This window comes from Cibotium barometz, chromosome 53 (assembly GCF_041138505.1).
Source record: "Cibotium barometz isolate CiBa-2024 chromosome 53, ASM4113850v1, whole genome shotgun sequence".
NCBI classification, from domain to species: domain Eukaryota; kingdom Viridiplantae; phylum Streptophyta; class Polypodiopsida; order Cyatheales; family Cibotiaceae; genus Cibotium; species Cibotium barometz.
Genome location: NC_141098.1, coordinates 14,744,109 through 14,768,093, shown reverse-complemented (window position 1 = coordinate 14,768,093; position 23,985 = coordinate 14,744,109). Strand labels below are relative to the sequence as shown.

General features: G+C 45.2%; 1 protein-coding gene across 6 annotated transcripts in view; it reads left to right on the top strand.

Annotated features, from left to right (window-relative positions):
* The window catches only part of LOC147608333 (DNA (cytosine-5)-methyltransferase CMT3-like), a 91,893-nt gene that overhangs the window by 5,568 nt on the left and 62,340 nt on the right, over positions 1 to 23,985 (top strand). For all 6 annotated transcript variants that reach the window (XR_015264437.1, XM_086788965.1, XM_086788968.1 and 3 more), the window contains 2 exons: positions 10,126 to 10,191; positions 10,286 to 10,576. Coding sequence is in view for 5 of the 6 variants with exons in the window: in XM_086788965.1 (XP_086645091.1) it covers positions 10,126 to 10,191; positions 10,286 to 10,576 (357 nt within the window). In the remaining variant the exon portion in view is untranslated. The remainder of the gene's footprint in view (positions 1 to 10,125; positions 10,192 to 10,285; positions 10,577 to 23,985) is intronic.

Below are 23,985 nucleotides of genomic sequence, written 5' to 3'. Positions count from 1 at the left end.
ACTCAGCCATACATATTATTTTAATTGAATAAAGAAATACCGCAAGGGGCGCCAAGCTTTGGGGCCAACAGGTGTCGCTGTGTATTCAGATTTGGGCACTCTAGCTCCAATCTGTGTTTTGTTTCTCATCTAGACTACAAGTGGACGGGTGTTTGTTCCCACCGCACTCTGGTTTTCTATCAGAGGCCGGTTTCAAGGTTCCGTTGCCGGGACCAATCATCAACTTTCTGAAGGGGGTGAGCTCGTGGTTGCTTTGGAGAAAGCCATCGCTGAAAATTCAGCAACCATGTCTGATACAGAGGATTTCCCATTCCAACACCAGGCATACCATACATCCCAGCCGTGTTTCCATACATTCCATGCTGCATACCTGGCTGCATGCCACCAAACATATTGCCTTGCATCCCAGGTTGCATGCTTCCAAACACATTTCCTTGCATACCGGACTGCATACCACCATACATATTCCCTTGCATGCCAGGCTGAAAATTGGCTCCAAAAGGCCCATACATACCCATGCCTCCCTGAGGATAACCCCCAGTCATGGATTGAAACACTGAGCCACCACCAAAGTACCCTGGATGCATGTTCTGCTGAGGAATAGGTGGCTGTCCATAAAAGGAACTCTGTGGGTTAGCACCAAAAGCATGCTGCATGTTCGGAAACTGTGCAGGAGATGGATCCTGTGGAGTGGTACCACTATGACCTTGAGAAAGATTCTTCGAACGAACCTTCTTCTTCTTTTTCTGGGGCTCTGTGCGGGGCTCTGAGCGAGATCGCAAAAATTCAGCAAATCTCTCACTCTGTGTGAGCTGCATAAAAGTATCCATAACACTAGCCAAGCGATCTTTGAACCGAGCATCATCATCCTCTTTACCATGCACATCTTCTGGCTGTGTTACATCCTCATAAGGCTCAACATCTGCAGCCTGTTCTCCTGCAAAAATATCCTCAGATACATCTCTTTCAGGAGAAGTCTCTTGCTCTTCTTCTTCTTGATAGAAGTACTCTTGTTGACCCAATGATGGGTATGAATGTTGGGGGCAGCAATCTTACGAAACCACTTCCATATGATAATCTAACGCCTATGGGCAAGGCGAAGGATTACAAGGAAGGGGGAGCTGCAGTGAAGTTTGACACTTTCAGTGGGGCCAAGGATAAATTGAAGGCACTTACCTTTTTACAGCAGTTTGATGCTGCTTTTTCTGGTGGGAATTACACAGAGTCCTCAAAGGTGAGGAAAGCTGCCACTTTTCTCAAGGGCAATGCTTTGCAGTGGTGGTCTACTCTTCTTTTGCAGGGCATAGCACCCACCACATGGGTCCAATTTAAACAGGTTTTCTCTTCCGTATGGCTCACATCTACATTTGAGGTGGATGTTATGACCGCATGGCACAAGCTGGATGCTTCAAAGTGTGATAGTTTGGAAGACTATAACAAGAAGTTTTGGGAAGCTCTACTCCCAGTGACTTCTTATCGTGCCGTGCCATTATCTGAGCAGGTAGAGAAGTATTGTTGTGGGCTGCCCAAGGAGGTACGAGATTACTGTATAAAGACAAGAGTAACGAACATGTCACAGATGATTGAAAATGCTATGACAGCTAATGCGTTACTCACAGGTGGTTCATCTGGATTTAAAGGCAGTAAGAAATTGGGCAAGAAAGCTGAAAAATTTGGGCATGCTTCTCGTGATGCTAAAGGGTCTACAGAGACAAAGTATAAGAAGTTGCCAATGCCCAAAAGGACTTCTGAGGAAAGACGGGCTTTGAGAGATGCTCAAAAGTGTTTTTACTTGTACTGAAGAGGGGCATATGTCATTCAATTGTCCCAAAAGAACGTCCAAGAAGGACCCTGACAATAAAGGAGAGCCTAAGCCAAAGAAACCAAAGCCTTCTGCAGGCTTAGTTCCTGATCTTGTGGGTGAGCAGCTAGGTGGTGAAGCTACAGAGTTGTGCAGGGCATGGGGCAAAGTGAGAGATCAGAATGCTTTGATCTTCTTTGACACAGGTGCTAGAGCCAACTTCATTTCACCAGATTTGGCTTGCCGATTGGGGATTCGCGCAGAGGAGATGGGCCCGTTACATGAGGCAAATATGGCTTGTCCAGGGTATGCAGAACCCGTCACTCCTATCATTGGGAAGCTTCGGCTTCATTTGTAGGGTTATGTGGACAGCGAAGAGTTTTTCATCATGCCTTTGGATGGCTGTGATGTTTTGTTGGGGATGCCATGGTGCCACAGGGTACATGTGGTGGTGGATACTTACAATAGGAAAATTACTCTGACTCATAGAGGGAAAGAGCATGTATTGGATGTAAAACTCAAAGGGGAATCTGTTCCTATTGTATCCGCTTCGGCGATTTCATCAGTAATGAAAAAGCATCTTTCCGCGTACTTGATTTATGTAAAGGATGCACAGGATGATGAGTCTAAGTCTAATTTGTCAATGTTAGATAAGGACAGGGCTGATTTCTTAAGTGGGTTTCAAGACTGTTTTTCCGAGTCATTGCCAGGAGAATTACCTCCTGAGAGGCCAGAAGATCATGCTATAGATCTGATTCCTGGTAGTACTCCACCGAATAGACTGCCGTATCGTGTTAGTGCAGCCCAACAAGAAGAGATTATGAGTCAGGTGCAGGAGCTATTGAATAAGGGGTTGATACAGCCTAGCTCATCACCCTTTTGCTCACCTGTGCTCTTAGTGCAGAAGAAGGATGGTTCTTGGCGCATGTGTATAGATTACAGGGCGCTGAATAAGAATACCATCAAGAATCGATTCCCCATACCGAGGATCGATGACATCTTGGACCGCTTACAGGGCTCCACAGTTTTTAGTCGTATTGACTTGAAAAGCGGGTATCATCAGATACGCATTAGACCCGAGGATGTGCATAAGACAGCATTCCGAACCACGTTTGGGTTGTATGAGTTCTTGGTTATGCCCTTTGGTTTAACGAATGCGCCTGCCACATTTAACAGAATGATGGACAGGATTTTCAGGCCTCATAGAGAGTTTGTGGGCACTTTCTTTGATGATATGATTGTGCATTCACGAACTGAGGAAGAGCATAGAGGGCATTTGGCCATTGTATTTGCAGAACTCAGAAACCATAGATTGGTGGTTAATGGCAAAAAGAGTGAGTTTTTCTTGCAGGAGATACATTTCTTGGGGCATATTGTGTCTGGTCATGGAGTCCGTATGGATCCAGCCAAGGTAGAAGCAATACTTAATTGGCCAGCTTTGAGGACCGTGCATGATGTACGCAGCTTTCTAGGATTGTGTTCCTATTACAGGCGTTACATACAGCACTTTGCTGAAATTGCTTCGCCTCTTCATGCTTTGACGAAGAAAGCAACTCCGTTTAGATGGGCTGATCGGGAAATTACAGCATTCAAAAAGCTCAAAGAAAAGCTTACTTCGGACCCAGTATTGGTGTTACCGGACCTCCGAAAGGCTTTTGTTGTCCAGTGTGATGCATGTGGAAGTAGCATTGGCGCAGTTCTCATGCAAGAGGGACATGTGATAGCCTATGAGAGTAGAGTTTTGCAAGATGCCGAGAAGCATTTACAGGTGTATGAGAAAGAGATGTTGGCTGTAATTCACGCTCTTTCTACCTGGAAACACTACTTGCTTGGGGCTGATTTCACTGTGCAGACAGATCATCAGACCTTGCGTTATTTCCTCACGCAGACTAAGCTTTCAGAGAAGCATATGCGTTGGGCAAACTTTTTGTCAATGTTTCACTTCCAGATTGTGCATGTGGAAGGCAAAAAGAATGTAGTGGCAGATGCTTTGTCACGCAAGCCACAGGTCTCTGCAGTTTCACTTGCTTATCACCATGAGCTTGATGAAATGAAAGAGCAGTATGCCCATGATGAGGATTTTGAAAAGTTCTATGATCAAATGTCTGAGGGTCAGCGGCATGAGCATTACACTCTCAGAGATGGGTTTTTATTGATGCATGGCAGACTGTGTGTTACCAGGCCATTGTGACTCAAGGTTATGATTGAAAGTCATGCTCCACCGTATGCAGGTCATAGAGGTATTGACGCCACGGTCAAAGCAGTGGAGACTTTCTTTTATTGGCCAACCTTGAGAAGAGATGTTGATGCCTTTGTGAGGCAATGCATCGTATGTCAGAAGGTAAAGTTTGACCGTCAGAAGACACCAGGGTTATTACAGCCTTTACCTATTCCGGATAGACCTTGGGAGAGCATTGCCATGGATTTTGTATTTGATCTTCCACGGACACAAACGGGAAATGATGGCATCTGGACTATCATATGCAGGTTCAGTAAGCAGGCTCATTTCATTCCCGTGAGGAAGACAATTAAAGTGGATCATATGGTGAAGTTGTTCATGGCGAACATCTTCAAGTATCATGGCTTGCCTACGTCTATCATTAGTGACCGTGATCCACGGATGACGAGTTTGTTTTGGAGAGGGTTGTTTGACAACATGGGTACAACTCTCAAGTTTTCATCGTCATTTCATCCACAGACAGATGGTCAGTCAGAAGAGGCTAACTCTACAGTGTTGGATCTTCTCAAGTGTTATGTGTCAGAGCACAAGCAACAATGGGAAAAATATCTCCCGTTGGTGGAGTTTGCATATAACAACACTGTACATAGCTCGACAGGCAAGGCGCCTTTTGAGATTGTAGAAGGAGGGAAGAAGGTACCACCCATTTTGCATACAAAGGATAAGATCTTTGAGGCTGATCAGTATGTGGAGAGTTTGGATGAAGCTTATCGGAGAGTTAAGTTGGCCCTCCAGAAAACTCAGCAGAAGCAAAAGAAAGCCGCAGACCGTCACAGACGTGATTTACAGTTTGCATTGGGTGATTGGGCTCTTTTGCGCTTTGAAAAGGCTAGACTCAAGAAGATGAAGGGTAAAGAGCGCTTATTCCCTAAGTTGAGTATGCGATATTATGGGCCTTTTCAGGTTTTGGAAAAGATTGGTGAGGTAACCTATCGTTTGAAGTTACCAGATCACTGGAGGATTCACAATGCTTTTCACGTGAGTCTTCTTAGACCTTTCCGTGGGGATGTGCCTGAGGATGTATCAGATGAGGCTCAGCCGGAAGTTGAGGAACTTGATGAGGTTCTGATTCCAGAGCAGATACTGGCACATAAAGAAAGGAAGGTACGAGGTAAAGTTTCCCGTCGCTATCTTGTGAAGTTCAAGAACTATTCACCGATGGATGCGAAGTGGATGGAGGAAGGTGACTTAACAGATTCACCTCAGGTTTTGCAGCTTTATCTCGATGCCTTTGAGTTAGAGCCGACTCTTATTGTGGCTCATTCAGGTTCAGCAGAGCATGGGTCTGGAGCATTACCTGATGCTCAAGAGGGGGGTAGCACCTCCACTCCCTTGATTCAGACAGGCTCAGATGACATCTAGAGGTCGCTTGGTGCAGATTTTATCTCATCCGAAGGTATTGAGGCTGACAGTACATCTGTTTATGGGACTTCTATGATATATGTGTACTAGTCACATGGAGATTTTTGTGGATATGTATGGTTCACAGTGGTATACAACTTGGACTATTACTATGCCATTGGTTTGCAGTGAATATTGATACATGTGTATGGCTCAGAGAGATTGGGACGCTGATCTTGCCATATTGTATATTTCACTTTGGATATTTTGATGTATCACCAGAATGCAATCGAGGACGCTTGCCATCTTTCAAGAGGGGGGTATGTCATGGCCCTGTGAAAATGGAGCAGGACAAGTGTGGGCATGGTGGTTGCAGAGTCAGAATATTTTATGATTCACATGGGGGGGGTGCCCGGACAGTGTTTAAGATGTGTGGACATCCCTAGGTGTGAAGGGGGAACATTAAAACATTAAGTTTTAATGTTTATTGAAGTTTGCCCCTAGGCCTTAGTGGCCCTAGGAACTTATTTAAGTTGGGGCCCTAGGGATTAATTTGGGGAGTAGTTTTCTCTCTCTTCTCTCTCTCTCTTCCCTTTTTGGGGAATCGTGTAGCAAAAGGAGAACTCCCCTCATGCGCTTGAGTACAAGCGTGGAAAAGCTCAAGAAGGAGGAGGCGACTGCAAAAGACCAGTTTTGTTGCTGTTTTTCTGAGGGAACCAGCCGTACAGCACTGTACGGCCAGAACTGGGCACTCTCTTTCTCTCTCTTTCTTCTCTGTTGCTGGCGGCGCACAGTACAGCTGCTGGAAATCCTGCGCAGAAGCCCTGTACAGGCTGTACAGCCTGTTTTCCAGCCCATATCCTACTGTACGACTGCCGTACAGTGTACGGGCAGTCAGGTACAGCAGGTACACGTGCAGGCGGCGTTTTCCTGGGTGCTGCACAGACCTGTGTATGCTGATTCAGGCAGGTACAGAAGTGGACAGCAGACTGTTTATGCAAGTACAACGCCTGGCACGTATCCCGAGGCGGTACAGACGGGTACTGTGCTGATTTTCAGATCTGTATTTACAAGGACAGCATAGGAGTGAGCATCAGGAGGTGGATACAGGCAAGTGCAAGCACACGTGTGAAGCAGGATTGTGGATTCAAGTGCCTGCAGGCACAGATTAGTGCTGTTGCTTCATCCAGTGTTGTTTCACGAACTGAACTTGGTAAGCCTTGACTCTGTTCATCTATCTCTCTTTCTATTGCTTGATGTCTGCTACAGGTATGTGTTATCTGGCTCCTTGTGAGAGGAGGAGTATGGCAGATTGACAAGGGATTAAGACAGGGATTGAACAGCAGATGTGTGTTTGAGCTGAGAAGATGTATCATGCTCTTGAGTTATGCCAGATGTATGCCCATGGCTTGCCTGCTTTGTGAACTTGGCTGATCAGAGGGAGGCACAGTGTGTTGTTTGAAGACACAGATCTGTGTGCATAGATCCTCTGTGCTGAGAAGGATTTGTGGGCAGTCAGATTGGACTTACAGGTGTAAACTCTTGGCTGGTTTTTGTGTTGTACTCAGCCATACATATTATTTTAATTGAATAAAGAAATACCGCAAGGGGCGCCAAGCTTTGGGGCCAACAGGTGTCGCTGTGTATTCAGATTTGGGCACTCTAGCTCCAATCTGTGTTTTGTTTCTCATCTAGACTACAAGTGGACGGGTGTTTGTTCCCACCGCACTCTGGTTTTCTATCAGAGGCCGGTTTCAGTCCGACTAAAGAATGCCGTGTCTTCCAGCCGTCCATCCAATATATCATCAACCCTCGATATAGGAAACTGATTGTTGATTGTAATCTTGTTTAAGGTTCTGTAATCCACGCACATGTGGAATGAGCCATCCTTCTTCTGCACTAGAAGCACTAGAGAACAAAAGGCGAAGGAGTAGGCCGTATCAACCCCTTTGATAGCAAGTCTTGTAATTGTGTCATAATCTCTTGTTGTTGTACTGCACTCACATACATGGTAAGGAGGTTGATTTGGGGTTGAACTCCCCAGAATGAACTCTTATCACATGATCCTCTGGTTGCTTAGGAGGCAACTATCATCGAATAACATTCGTGAAGAAATCCTTGTACACGAAGATGGAAGACTTTATTGCTTTGGAAATAAATACATGGGATACAATAGGGATGGTATTTTCCTTCCTTCTTTTCTACAATAGTGATATCCTTATTCTTATGCTTAAAAGAAATAGTCCTCTCGGGAATAATAGCACTCTTCCTATGGAACCATGGCATCCCCAAGATGACATCCGAGTGCTTCAGAGGTGAAATATAGAAATCCTCATAGTCCACATAACCTTGGACATGAATCCTCAACCTACCAATGATAGGCGTTACTGCCATTGCATCACCATGAAACACTTGTTCCGCATGCAAGGCCGGTTCCATCGCCTCGAGTTGATACCCAACTGTTCCGAAAGCTCTATGGAAATGAAATTATCTGTGGCTTCCATGTTAAACAACACTAGCGCATTCTTGTCCCGCACTTTGTCCCAAGAGAGGCATAACTCTCTGGCCTCGAGTTCTGAAGTGTTTCCCAGTACATTGGGAATCCCACCAACCACTATCTTAGACTTTTCCTTGGACTTTACTTGCTCTCTAGGTCCCTTAGGATGATCTGGACATTGGGCCGACATGTGCTCCTCTTTGCCACATCTGAAGCATTTCCCTTCCTTGTCGTAGACCTCTATTTGCTCATTGGTCAAGTTGTTCTTTCCTTTGTAGGAGTTTGGAATACCCCTCGGCTTCATAGGCTAAAACCTACTCTTGGAGTTCTCATGCTTCTCAAGTACCGAAGACTTCTGATCTCCAATACTTGTCTTTTTCTTTGGTTCGTCCACCATGTAGACATTGGCATCAACTGAAGTTGACTGCATCAAATCTTGGATGGTATCATTCGGGCATACATTCACAAAATCTTGAATGTTGTCATGCAAACCGGCTCGATGCTTTCTTAACTTAGACTTCTCAAAAATCTCATGCACCCCAGAATTTCTTGTTGTAGTCATCAACTGTCTCACCTTTTTCCATCCACAATCTTTTCCATGCAAAGTGCACATCATGTTCAAACTTCTTAGGTAAAAATTGATCATAAAACTTCTTCTTCAAGTCTTTTCATTTCTTAGAGATGTTCCCTCAACCATGAGTGCACCCCACCATGCAATGGCTGTCTCCGTAAGATGTAAACTAGCCATGTGAATCTTGGAGACTCCGAACAGTTTTCTGAACCAAAAGCAATATGAAATTGGCAGATAAAAGTGAGGGCTTTGTCTGTGTAACCATAAGCCCATCATATGGTGTAAACCGCAATGTCCTTCCTCCTCCTTTGAACTCCTTAGCTTTGTGCTTACCTTTCTTCCATTTCTTTCCATGTTGTGGAGAGGGTGACCTAGAAGGGGAGGAAGAAGAAGAAGATGATGAGGAAGATGAAAGGCTTGATGAAGAAGATGGGCTCTTGGACCTTTTTCGACTATGTCGGCTTTTCCCACGATGAGAGTGGGCTGATTTGGAATGGCTCCTCTTCCATGAGAAGGTGGAGGACTAGGTGATCTCTTTGATGAAGACGTTTGATTTTCAACCGCATCTTCCTTTGCTGGTTGCTCATCCCCTTTCTTCATTTGCTCGATCTTCTTAGATAGTTGCTCAAAAATTCTCATCAAGTTGGGATCTTGGAAAATAGTGGCCAAATTGGTCAATAGTTTTTTTGACCATGTGGGTTCTTGGGTCTCCTTGGGTTTGCTTTCCACTTTTGGTGGCTTGGTCCTCTTCTTGGTGGTGAGCTCTCTCCATTGCTTGAAGAAAAAGCAAAAAGCAAAAAGCACCGCGTGTAAAGATCGTTATCCCTCGTAGGAGAGAGAACAACAAATTCACATATAAGACCTTGATACCATTGTAACAGGCCTTCTAAGGGCTGTGGCACGGGTACTTGGCTTATCTTCAAGAAAACAACAAATTCACATATAAGACCTTGAGAAAATCTGAAAATAAACAAAAAAGAGAGAGTAGAGAGAGAAGACACCACACTAGGGGTTGGAATAGCATTTAAAAAGCTTTTAATCTTTTGCGCATCATTCCAAGCTTGTAAAAAGGCCTTGCGTTGCTATCTTGCCATGTGTCAGCGCTACATAACCATCACCACATCATCAATGCCACGTCACTTTTTTTTTTTTGGGTGGGGGGTTCTTTTTTGTTTTTTTGTTTTTTTTGTTTTTGTTTTTTTTTTCCCATTGTTTTTTCATATCAGCAACCTGTAGTTTGATGCTTTGTTGACCTCCCCCATTTGGGTAGACATCATCCATACTTTGCAAGGATGCTAGGAGTGTCTCACATGGACTTGGAGCAGATGCAGTGGTGCCAGGCCACCTTCGTTCGCATTTGGAGTCTGGTTCCCTTCCTTACTAGAAGGGCAATGGACCGTATTGGCATTAGAGGTCCCTGTGTGGCTTTTCCCTCCCCCTCCCTTGATGTAGTCTCCCTCCTAGAGTGGCCAGCCAGAGAAGGAGCCCCCTCTTGTTTTTTCTCTTTTTACTTCTTTGGAGGGATTTAACAACAGGCTCCCCATGGGCCTGCTAGTTTTGTAGTTTGGTTTTCTGTGGACGTTTCTCTTTTATAAATTATAAAGAATCTTCTTTTGGTTTTGAAAAAATTATGTTTACGAAGAGGCTGATGTTTTTCTTGTACATGCGTGCTACAGAGATGGGCTGTCGATCTTAATGTGCATGCATGTGAAAGCTTCAAATTGAATCACTCAGATACTGAGGTATTTAAATGTCTTATCTCAGATATAGGTCCATCCTCTTGCCTTAATGTTATACACAACTCCTTCATATCAAGTATGTGCATCTTTTTGACAGGTTCGCAATGAAGCAGCAGAGGACTTTTTGAGTCTCATAAAGGAATGGGAAACATTATGTGACAAATACTCAGATGATCAAATCTTTACTTCGAGTGCAGAGTCAATATTTGAGGTTAATAATGAGAAGTTTGGGGAAAGTACTAATCCCCCCTCGGACGAAATCCAAGACAATTATGAAAGTGATAGTGATTCTATTAGCTTGGAAGACAATGAATATGAGGTTGAAAAAATCATTGGTATACGGTGGCTCGATCCAATCAAACGTAGAAAGAGTGGACTCGAATTCAAGGTGCATTCAAAGAAGTCATCTTACATATTTTTGCTTTATAGCGCCACACAATGGTCATTGAAACATGTGATTATTAAACAATATGTTTTGTTAGGGAGCCCAGTTGTGCTACAAACTGATCTATTCTATTTAGTTTATTTCCAAGACTGTTCATTGCATGCTTATGTGAATTAATGATTTCATTGTGCTTGCTTAACTATTTGACATTCAAAAGTTGGGAAGGAGGGATGGCATTTATTTGACTATAATAGTGGTCTGCTTGACTTATGCTGACCTGTGCTAGCCTGGACCTGCCTTGAATCATATTAGAATTTGAAGAGAGTGTGTAGGCTGTAACAAACCCGAGTATGTACATGATATGTGTGAGTGCTCTAATAACCTTTGCACATTTAGCCTTCCAATTATGCTAAGCTAAACAATCTCCAAGCTGACTCTAATGCTGAGTGGTGTGCTTTGAAGAAAGAATGCTTGTGGACTGATTTATACATGCCAATTTGTTGTCTCTGAAAAGAAAAGTATTTCTACATTGTATGAAAAAGATGGAAAAATACAGAAGAGTTTAAGTACAAATATACTGAAAAGCCATCAAGGTGGCTGAGAGCACCAAGATAAGCCAGCAGAAGCCTTGGAGAAGAAAGAGCAATGCTAAATGCAACAGAGTGTCTGCGATGGATGTATGAGAGGTGTTACGACCCTGTGTTTTCCTCTGGACAGTATGCAGGTGGGCACGGGGACAGGATGGACAGTGTGAATGGCATCAGTTTGGAAACCCATGTGTGGACAACCCCAAGTGTGAAGGGGGGACAAAAGGATTTTAAAGTTTATAAGGTTTCATAACCTTAGATGATTTAAAAATCAATATTATTTTGGAAGGATGCATTTTGCTATTAGTTTTTGCTTTTTGGAGAAAAGCAGGACTGAATCGCATCCTTATCATTTAAAAGGAGGTGGTAGAGTTGACGTGAGGGGTGGCGCTTCTCCTTGGAAGGCTGGTCTCCAAAGAGCACAGGCGCTGACTGAATCTCTCTCTCTCTCTCTCTCTACTCTTGACCACATCTTGACTCTGCGGGCCATTATTGAGGAGGGCAGGTCGCATGGGCGACGGATTTATTGTAGCTTTGTGGACTTCCGCAAAGCATTTGATACATTGCCCAGAGCTAGATTGATGAGGCGATTACAGGAGATGGGGGTACCCATAGAGCTCATATGGGGGATTATGGCTTTATATAGATCAGTTTTGCAGGACAGGTAGAGGGGGTCTCTACTTTGGTTCACTCCACTATAGGAGTGAAGCAAGGTTGCCCGTTATCTCCTTCATTGTTTGGTATGTATGTGTATGAGGCTTCTGACTACATTGAGAGATTGGGGGACAGAGGAGCCCAGCTAGCAGGTACATGGATCCCACTATTGTTATATGCTGACGATATTGTGTTGATCTCTGACTCCCCTGAGGTTATGCAGCGTCATCTGGATGCTTTACATGAGTTTGCACATGATAGTGGATTGTCTGTCAACCTTGGCAAAACCAAGGTTATGGTGTTTAACACCACGCCACAGTGGGCTAGGCGATCAGCTCCCACAATTACATATGGGTAGGAGATTGTGGAGTATACAAATGCATATACATATCTTGGGGTAGTATTCAGTGGGCCAGTGTTTCGATGAGGAGAGCAGCAGAGACTAGATTGACTAGAGCACATGCAGCCCTGGGTGGTTTGGAGAGGATGTGTTCGCAGGTTCAGTTTCAGGAACCTCGAACGAAACTTTGGCTTTTTGACACTAGTGACATCAGCTATGCTTTATGGAGTGCAAATATGGGGACCTTCAGTGGGCCATCACAGCGCAGGCGGGTGGAGAGGTATGGAGAGGCCTTTGGTATCTATGATTGCTAGGATTATTAGAGCCAAGGCCGTGGTACCTCATGAGATTATTTGAGCAGAGCTGGTGGCGGCCCCTTTGGTGATTGAGGCTCTTACGAGATCAGTCTCCTACATACATGGCTTGTGGGATCTCCCCCGAGACAGATATGCACGCCTCGCCCTTGAGTCCTCGCGACAGTTAGCTTCACAGGGAGACACGGCTTGTTAGTATGGACAGATAACATCTTGGTTCCAGGCACATGGTTTTAGCATGGACAGATTGCCTCCCTTCCAGTATTCTCTGGAGGCACCTCTCACGGACAGAGATTACCAGACTCATCCGTCAGGATTTAGTTCAGCTGGACATTAGGAGGACATGGATACAGCCGACTGAGGAGCTGGGCACGAAGATGGCTTTCTACAGAGAGCATTTTCTTCAGCTCACAGCAGATGGCTTTGTGATCAGACCCAGTTACATGGATGTACACTTGTCTCATGCAGTACGATGTGCTATTGGTCAGATTCGCACATCCTCACACCAGCTTGAGATTGAGATTGGCCGATATAGAGGTATACCAGCTGAGGCCAGGATATGTCCAGTATGCCATGGGGAGCCAGAGAAAGAGCTGCATTATATATGCCATTGTACTGCATACTATGAGATACGTGGTCGATTCCACTATTTATTCAGAGAGGGTTTTGGACCACTCTCCAAAGTCATGGGGTACCACGACCAGAGGTGTTTGGGATTGTTCTTGCTTGAGCTGCGGAGATATAGAGATAGCTTGCTTAGGCGCACAGAGAGCCAGACTCGAGGCACATTACAGACTTCTTTAGTCCAGCCATCACTGCCCCAGATGGACCACAGCAGCATCAGGACATGGATACCGCCCACACAGGCGGTACACTGATTGATCGTGCGATTGAGCTTGGGTGGTCCAGACGCCCACGACTACGGAGGAGGGCATCCCAGCATAGACGGAGGTTGCAGCGGCGGATTCGGATTATTCTTGTGAGACATGCGGGACACCCAGTCAGGGTGCTGACCACAGAGGATATTGAGGAGATCCGCCAGCGCCCGATGCGGCACATATTATGAGATGGAGGCACCTCCATAGTGTACCCCTCCGTCCCACATGATATTGTATCCCCTCACTGTACTCCACTCACCTCCATAGCGTACCCCCCCCCTCCCCCTCACTATATTCACACCCTATAAGGCATAGTCACAAGGGAACGTCGTTCCAAGCTCTTGGAACGGGGGAACGCGTTCCATAGAGATAGCCGTTCCCGTTCCCATTCCAAAATGGCACCGCAGACCATGTAAGAAATATAAGTGAACTATGTATCATGTAGAACACATCTATGCATTATCATGGCCACTACTGAGATGGTTTGAGGTTCTTTCTTTACTATGCCTCTTTCCAAAGCATTTACGGATATATAAAGTAAATTTATAAACACATTTATGCAATGATGTGGCGTTCCCGATTCCGTTCCCTTTAATTCAAGCTTTCAAGCTTTTCGTTCCCGTTCCAAACAGTCATCCGTTCCCCAAAACGTTCCCGTTCCCTTGTGACTATGCTATAAGGGTTTCTGTTTACCTTCCAGTTCCAGTTTCATTTTCTAGGTGCCAGTAGTATCATCTTTATTTTTCATTTTCTGGTTTTTTATCCAGACATTGTATTAGATCCACCATGATGTAACTTTTTGGTCTCATAGGTCATTATGGCCTTTTGAAGACGTTAATATAACATTTCATTTCTCTCTCTCTCTCGCTTCAAGGAGGAGGCTGGCTGGCGGTCTGCCCTGCAGTACACATAGGCGAACTGGCGCAACATGCAGACACGTGGGCTGGTTGCGCAGGTCTGCAGGACAGGAGGACAGCAAGCGAACTGCTTTTTTCTCTCTCTCTCTCTCTCTCTCTCTCGATTCCCAAGAGGCCCATTGGCATAGCAGCCGATCATGCATACCTGAGTTTCACACTAGTAGGTAGATCCCCGAGAGATGGGTTAGCCACTCATCTACCTAGCTATCCGAGATATCAGTTTACACGTGAGAAAGTTGGGGTTTACCGAGATGCAGTATCTGATGGCTTGTTCGCTTTAGACCCGCATAGCCCTCTGGACGAGATCACGAGAGGATTGGCAGGTGTACTACATACATCCGCCTCATGCGTTTCCCTGCACTATGATCCCTTCCACCCACCCCCGTAGCACTGCCCCACAAAACAGTTGGTATGATGATGAGTGTCGTGAGACACAAGCACAGCTACAGCGTGAGATTGCCATTGGGTCTCACACGCATAGACAGGCCAGGATGATCTTTCGGCGCCTTGTGCGGAGGAAGAAATGAGTCTATCTGGCTAAGCTAGAGAAGGAGATCTACCAACTCTTCTTGGAGAAGGACAGCAAGAGTGCATGGAAGATGTTTCAGGAGAGACAGCCTGGTACTTCGATTATTGCACCTGAGGCATGGCATACTTATGCTAGAGAGCTATATGATGCACCAGGACAGCCCCCGACCTCCCTCCACTGGGAGCTAGACCGGTTAGCAGCACCTTTTTTACTATGCAGATGGTGCTAGATGCGATAGACAGGTTATAGAATGGAAAGGCACAAGATCATGATGGGCTAGTTGGAGAGCACTTCTCATATGCACGAGACACTTTGGCTCCGCTCATCGTACATGTGTTTAATCGTGCCATTTGTGAGGGTTTCCCGACAAGCTGGACAGAGCATATCATTGTACCACTCTTTAAGAGTGGGGACCCTATGGTACTAGGCAACTACAGGACGATCATGATTGGTCATTACTTGGCCAAACTATATGCCTCTATATTGGAGTCGGGAGCTAAGCCGATGGCAAGAGAGGCATGGTCATCGAGCACATGGACAGGCTGGCTTCAGGAGAGGATTTACTACCTTGGATCACATACTGACACTTCGGGCACTTATTGAAGAGGGCAGGGCATAGAAGATGAGGATATACTGCTGCTTTGTGGGCTTCCGCAAAGCCTTCAATACTGTACCACGTGCCAGGCTTATGCACAGATTGCATGACATTGAGGTACCCGAGGACATGCAGTGGGGGATATATGCTTTGTATGAGTCTGTGAGACAGGCAGAGTCCGAGCTCCAGGCGGACTATCTGATAGGGTGACCTTCACGATAGGGGTGAAGCAAGGATGCCCGCTATCGCCCTTGTGCCTCTAGCCCTCTTCACTATATATATATTGGATTGGAATTGATCATTATTCTACTTATAATGGTTATTTGGACATGCTCTAGTGGGTGGCAACGATGCCCGATAGTCCAAGGAGCGAGATTTGTATATGGGAGGCAATGATGACCCGTTTAACGGCAATGATGCCAAATATATTGGACTTCGCAGTTAGGCGGTCATTGTGACCAGATGGCCCAGATGACTGTATTGGATTTCGTAGTCGGGCGGTCATTGCGACTAGATGGCCGAGATGATTGTATTGGACTTCGCAGTCGTGCGGTCATTGCGACCGGATGGCGTAGATGAATGTATTGGATTTCATAGTCGGGAGGTCAATGCGACCAGATGACTCAGCTCAGATGACTATTGATGAACTCTCGGGCAGTCCTAGTGACTAGATGGTCTTGAGGACAATCTGAGTGGTTTCCTCGAGAACCAAATAGCTCAGCACGGTTTCGATGAAACTAGACAAGACAATCCATGAACAAGAGGATCATTCCTTGTGCACTGCATACTCATGCATGTTTGAATTTCTTTGACTTTGTGTGCTGTTTTTGATGTGTGGACAATGCTTGGATTTATGGCATGTGATAGTCCACTGGGCTCTAGACTACCTGGCCAGTACCTGGAATACCTAGTAGACGCGAATGATGCATACTTGTTTGTTGACTAGCTACTGTTTAGTTTTTGGAGGAGGTAAGTATGCATTTATTTTATCTAACACATGTAACAGGATGAAGATGTACCAACAAGAATAAAGCTATTGGTCAAAGAAAAGGCATTGAGATGTTGCCAGATGAGCAGATGACACATGGGGAAAGACCAGATGCACAGGCTCACCAGATGGGGCTAGTACCTTGAAACATATGGATGTACTTGATGTATCTTGAAACATGTGGACATATGGATATACCAGGGACATATGGATGCACTTGGAAGATATGGACATGCTTGGAACACTTGCGGCCTGCAATTGAGGACAACTGCGATGTAAGTGGGAGGGAATGTAACTATTTGGTCCTCCTAGCTCTATTTCACATGATGAAACCCATGCCTGGACACCAGACAGGTGGAGGAAGACATGTGGACAGGGTCCATAAGGTTTGATTAAGTAAAAGCACCATTCTTGGTCAAAAAGCAAGAAAAAGCAAAAAGTCAAACAGAGTTGATCGTGAGCCAAGGGCACCATTGGAAAGAGGAGACTGAGCCGGACCAAAAAGCTAAAAGGCGCTTTCTCAAAAAGCAACTCTAAGGCCAAAAAGCAAGGCCTTAAAGCCAGAAAAGCAAAGCATCAAAAGTTGAGTAATATTTTATTAATAAAAGTAAAAAGAGCAAAAGCATGAAGGCTTTTTGGCAAAAAGCAAGGTCTCTTACAAGTATAAAAAGGATTGGACTTCTCTTGTAGCACCATGAACAAGATCATTGAATTGAAGGAGCTTCATCAAGAGCTTGAAGATCATGAAGGACAAGACATGAATATCATTGAACAAGGCTAGGGATTTTCCTTCATTGTCAACAACAAGGGGATGGCCTCCATTGTAGAAGGGAGCAGCTCATCGCCATCTTCATCATCAAGAAACATGGAGTCTCTTCTACTGCCACCAACCTCCTATCATTTACGCACCGCTTGTGAACTGCTGCTGCAGCCCCGTATCGCCACCATATCTACCGTTGGAGCTGTGAGCATTGCTTGCCTCCACCAGCACCTCTGCCACCAGATCCACCTCTAACTCTTGGCCGTACTGTGCAGCCACTTGTGCTTCTGCGCAGCCACCTCAGCTGCCAGCGCTGCCCTGTCTCAGTCGCCAGTGCTGCCTTGCCTCAACCACCAGTGCTGCCTTGTTTCAGCCACTTAAGTGCTGCCTTGTTTCAGCCACTTAAGTGCTGCTGCTGTTGCTTGCGCCACTAGCCAACCCTCAGCGCCGCAGACAACAGTACCACCAGTCCTTTGTGTCAACAATGGCTGTGCGCCGACCAACGTTGCTGCCTTTAGTCCCTTCAGAGCCAGAGCAGCCACCAATCATCTCCGCCATTGGCAGAAATCAATGTAGCCACTTGGCCGCTGCCTTTACCTCCTACTGCTCTTGCCTATCGTGCGCTGCCATTTGAACCCTTGTTGCCTGAATCTTTTGTGACGCCATCTGAAGCTCTGCCGCTTGGACGCTGCTTTTGTGCCATCTGGCTGTACCATACAGCTGTGAACGTTGCCTGTACCTCTCAGCATCGTCTACGCTTACCACAGCTTCGTACCACTTGGTGGCTACCATATATACTTGTCTTGGTGCATCCATCTCTGTGTGCAAGCTTTCTTGTGGGTTCTCTCTATTCCGGATTGGACAACAGAATTTACAGTTTGGTCAACAAATACTTCGTCAACTATACAAATCTCCTGTTTACCTCGTGTACGAGCTTGGAGTTATTTGAACTTGGAACTTGGACATATAGCTTGGGCATGGAACTTGGACATATAGCTTGGGCATGAAGCTTGGACACGAACATGGAACTTGGTCTTGGATTTGGACAAGGATCCAAACTTGGATTTGGTTCTGAACTTGGATTTGGACTCGGATTTGGTCTTGGACTTGGATTTAGATATTCGATTTGGTACTAGCCCGGTGAGAGATTCTTGTGGGTCATCCTCGTGGTGTGCTCGGCATCAGAGATCTCGTGCCTGGACACAGACTTCGACTTAGAGATTCTACATCGGCATATTTGTTTGCTTTTGTATTCATTGATTGTATTGATCCTGGCCAGTGTGCCCGTGGATTGTTCCCTGAATAAATTCTAGCAGCTCAGAAGATAGAGTACTTTGCCACGACTCTAGGAAGTAAAGCCACCAACTGGTATGCACAGTACGGGTTGAACCACTTCTAGATATTTGATGAGGTGAAGTCTTAAGGCTTTCCTAAAGAAGTTTCGAAGAGACAAGACTAGCATTGAAGTGTTGGAAAAGTTGTAGAGGTTGTCACAAAAAAAGAGACCTACAGAAGATTATGCAGTAGAATTCAGAGCCCTCTTGATGCGGCTGGACCAAATCAACAAGCCAGTAACATCCACATTAAGCCACTGGTTTGTAAGGGGATTGCATGAAAAGCTCCAGACGGCAGTTGCACCGTCAGATTTGGAAACCCTTACATTTGAACGAGTGGTAGAATGTGCAATGAGGGCAGAGAGGATACTGAGGCAAACTAGGAAAGACCCAAAGAAGAAAAAGAAAAGATCTGAAAAAGATAAAGTGGACCAGGAGTCTTATCTGGAAAAAGGAACTTCTAATTTTGAGTCCAGTTCAGATTCGGATGTCGATGAAGAGTGGAAGCCCTCGGAGAAAGGAGGCAGGAAGTAGCCAAGTTCACTGGAGTATATGCAGGATCCGGATTGAGACTCGACATGTGGTGTACAAAATGTAACAATCAAGGCCACAATAAGGAAGAGTGTCTCAGCCCAGCCGTGTGCCATTTGCAATAAGAGTAACCACCCAACTGACAAATGCTACTACAACACTAAGAACAAGAATTCTAGAGTAGCTGTTGCACCAGCTGGCACTAGCTGGCACTAGCAGTCAATCAGATAGCTACTGGACCTCCGAATTGACCTACATATGGGAGAGGTAGTGGTAGGTTTGGCCAAAGAGGGGTTGGATTGACATGCTATTACCTGGTCATAGATGGATGGATTGTCCAATGTGGCAAAAACACCAACCAAGAATTGCAGGACTCAAGATGGAAGCGGGACATAGTCTCGGGAGCTCGGGATGTAGCTGTTAACATGGTGAAGGTGGATGTTGACCTTGCAGGTGTTAGAATTTATGCATCTCCGTGTCTTGGGGTTGTACCATTTATTGGGTATTTTATACATTTTTCTCCTATTTATTTGGCATGTGCCGGTCGGCCAGCCCTAGAGGTAGTTGGCCAGCTCTCACATGGACTATATAAGGAGTTCCCCCATTATTCACTAATCCATCCATTCCCTTGCACAAGTTCAACATTCTCTTGCTGGCCAATTGCCATTGTAAAGCTTCAAGCTAATATAACAGGTGATCTTGTCCACAAGCTCTCTCTACGCTCTCTTGTCTTGTCTATGCTTCCACCTGTGCATTCTTAATCATGGTATCATTCACTTAGGTTCAGGCTGCTCCATCTTCTGCAAATCTGCCCGCCTTCTCATCTGTGTCTTGCGTTTTCTGCCCTACCTCATCCTGGCTGCAGTTCAGTCCTAAACAGTGGCTGCGTTTTCATACACTGCTGCATTTTCTGGTCCAGCCAGTCTTTCCCTTGCTGCTGGCCAGTTCTTGGCTGCGTTTTCTCCTACAGAGGCAAGCCGGCCTGGTTTCTTGGCTGCGTTTTCTTCTGCAGAGGCAAGCGTTGGAGTTTTGGCTGCAAATTCTGCTCTAGCATCAGATTTGGTGAGTTCTCTTGCATGTGGAGTTGCCAGACAAGTGGCTGTTCATTTCCTTCTTCCTCCACGAGTCCCTGCCCTTTTGGTAGGAGGTTCCCGGTGGTTTCTTGGACTGTTTTGCTGCTGTCCAGCCTCCTTCTCTCTCAGGTTTGAGAGGGGGCTGATTGGTTCTGGAGCCTCGCTTCGTTGGAAAGCACTTGAGAGAAGTGTTTGAGAGCTGAGATTTGTTCTTTGTTGCTGTGGATATGGCTCCCCCCTGTACCAACAAGGATAAAAACTTGAAAGGACCCAACTATGCTCATTGGAAGCTTCAGACGCGGATCTGGTTCATCCACAAGGGTTTGTGGGATATTGTTCAGAGCATTGAAAGGAAGCCCGAGCGTCCTCAAACCTCTAGGAGGTGGACACGGGACCAAGAGGATGATTTTGTTGCAGAATTACAAGACTGGGAGAATCGGGACTCGAAGGCGCATTTTGTGCTTGTGCGGACCATCATAGAGGAGGTCTCACCGACAGTGCAAACTCTCATTAGTGCTCATTAGGTATGGTCTAAATTGGAGGATCTTTTTGCTTGAGATTCGTCGATGAGGGTAGTTACCTTGCAAGGGCAGCTCTACTATTTGTTATTTCCTGAAGGTAATTCCATGCAGTCGTTCCTTATGAAGGCCAAGGTTATCCATGACCAGTTATTACTGGCTATGGGTGCTGCTTTGTCCTCTTCTCAGCTAGCTGCACTTATCTCCACTAAGCTTCCTCTAGACTATGATGTGATTTCTTGATCTTTGCAGTGCCAAGTCACATCCACTCAGTTGGATTTTGATGATCTTAGCTTCCCACTTTTGGAGGAGGAGTCTGTTCTGGTCTCACAGGGTAAGTTGAAGGTGTCAGTCAACAGTTCTGACCAGGCACTTTCCTCAGTTTAGAAGACAGGTCAGAGTCAGTGCTTCTCTTGCGGGAAAAGAGGACATCTGACCAAGGATTGTTTGTCCAAGAAGAAAGACAAGACCAAGGGCAAGGCTTCATCTTAGAGAAAAGGCAAAGACATGACACATGATAGTGATACATATTCTAGTATCCTTTCTAGGGCTCCAAGGGCGCTTCCAGCTTAGGAGGACCCAGATGGTGTACTTCTCTCGTACACATGTAGTTTCCCCCATTTGGTTTTAGCCAGAGGAGGCTTGTGGGTGGGAGAGGGGGTTGATTGCAGATCCACTTACTGGTGCATGGGAACTGTAATTCGGAGTTCCAAGCATTAGGCATCTGGCAGGACATGGTTATCTTTTGTATAGCAGAGATTATGAATTGGATCTGTTCCAAGTTCATTATTCGAGGCTTTTGGGACGTGGTGTGTTCATTGTCCACTGTTGGGGATTATGGACGTGGTGTGTCCAGCAGTTCATCATCTATTCTTGGAGTTCATTGCACACTTTCGTGGGAATTAGTGGCCAAGCAAAGTTTCTTGCTGTTTGTGGTGGCATTTTGTTTCGAGGAAACAGGTTGGTGGATGCTCTCTCCGAGGTGATTTCAGTATTCGCAGTGCTGGAGGGTCCATGGCTGCATCTTCATGGGGTTATCTTCTTCCGACTCTTACACACTATGAGCTGCAGAGGAGGTGTTAGAATTTATGCATCTCAGTGTCTTGGGGTTGTACCATTTATTGGGTATTTTATATACTTATCTCCTATTTATTTGTCTTGTGCCAGTCGGCCAGCCCTAGAGGCAGTCAGCCAGCTCCCACATGGACTATATTAGGAGTTCCCCCATTATTCACTAATCCATCCATTCCCTTGCACAACTTCAACATTCTCTTACTGGGCAATTGCCATTGTATAGCTTCAAGCTAATATAAAAGGTGATCTTGTCCACAAGCTCTCTACTCTCTCTCTCTCTCTCTCTCTCTCTCTCTCTCTCTCTAAGTTGATCAAGGAAAGTGTACATTAATATGCAAAAGAGACGGGTGCAGGAGTTCCAGAGAGACCCCAAGCAACTCAGGAACAGAGAAAAAGAGTGCATGAGTGGGAGAGAGAGCCGAAGCAACCTAGGAAGAAAGAACCATTGTGCAGGAAAAGAAGAATGGAGTGATGAAGCTAACAAAGGGCCTCTAGGAAGAGGAAAAGTACAAGGATAAAAAAAACGATGGGCAGGAGCAAGAATGCGTCTTGTCCAAAAACGAAGATAAGAAACCTAGTGGAGCGGGATATGTGCTGTGGAAAGTCCTCAACCAAATGAAGATAAATATCTCACCTTGGACCAATTCTTGAATCTAGTGCCGAGTTATAAGCAAAAGCTGCTCCATGAAATCCAACCCGGTGAAACTCTGGTAAAAGCGCCAAATGCAGAAGTGGAAATCCCGAATGTGGATTGCAAGATTGTTGAGCAAGTGTAGGAATGTGACACTATTGTCTCTGAAGTAACAATAAAGTTAAGAGGGCAGATAATATCACAAGTAATTTTGAAAGGAGGATCGGGAGTAAACATACTCTTGAACAGCTTTTGGGAGAAAGTTGGGGATCGCCGCAATTCAGCTTGCTCCTTTCTAGATAAGAATGGTAGATCAAAGAAGAGTCATGCCAGTCGGAATTGTCCAAGGGGAGGAAATTGAAATAGGAGGATGCACTTTCCTAGTGGTATTTATTGTCTTGAAAATGACAAAAATATTAGGTGCATATCCAATGCTGCTAGGAAGGCCTTGGCTCAAAAGTGGGAAGATCAAGCACAATTGGGAGTATAATCGGATCACCATCCGGAAAGGAAAGCAGAAGGTAAAGGTGTTTGTGGCAAGCAAAGGCAAAATAAATGCTACCAGTCGACCTTTGCACGTAGAAGGAATAAACTACCTGAAAGGTGTAGAAGATAACGAAGAGGAGCAAATACTCTGGGAGAATCCAGATCTGCTATCCTTGTTTAAGGTAGATGTAGAACTGGTCATGAGTGATGAAATACAATCGTAAAGTCTTGATGATGCATCTAGAAAAGATGACAGCAAAAGAGCATGAAGAAGAGATTGATGCATCTAGAGAAGGCATGAACCAGTAGACCAAGGTCTCAAGAGGACCCATAGCATCAAAGTGAAAGAAGATGAGTTGGAAGAAATTAGTCTGGGTAATGAACGAGCGCATTGCATCATGCAGATCATTGTTCAATTAAGTCAAGATCTGAAGAAAAATCTTCACAATTGATGACATCCTACAAGGATGAATTTGCATGGAGCTACATTGACAAAAAGGGAATTGACCCAAGCTTTTATCAGAACATGATCAATCTGAAGGAGGATGCAATTTCCATAATATAGAGCAGATACATGATGAATCCAAACTATGCAAAACAAGTCAAGGAGGAGATTGACAAACTCCTGAGAGTTGGGTTCATCTATCTAGTGGACAAGGTTGAATGGCTATCACCCATAGTCATTGTCCCGAAGAAGAATGGGAAGCTTTGGGTCTAGATTGACTACAAGAAGCTCAATGCTACAACGTTGCATTGCAGATCCGTCCCTTGTTAGATGCAGTAGCAAGAGATGAGATGTACTCATTTCTAGATGGATTCAGTGGGTACAATCAAGTAAGGATGGCTAAGGAAGACAAAGAAAAGAATGCCTTTGGGACGGAGTGGGGAGCATTTGCCTCCAACGTCTTGACTTTCGAGGAGCTGAAGAATGCTCTTGCCACATTCCAAAGGATGGTTCATAAAATCTTCTATGAGTACTTGACCTCCTTCATGAGAGACTTTGTGGATGACTTCAGTGTGTTCAGGAAGAAAAACACTACTTGAAGCACCTAATGCTCTGTTTGGAGAAGTGTAGAGAAGCCAGGCTAAGTGTTGGAGTATGCACAGGCAGATGCATAGACAAGGAAAGAGAGATATGAAATGTTATATTAACGTCTTCAAAAGGCCAAAGTGACCTATGAGACCAAAGTTACAACCATGTGA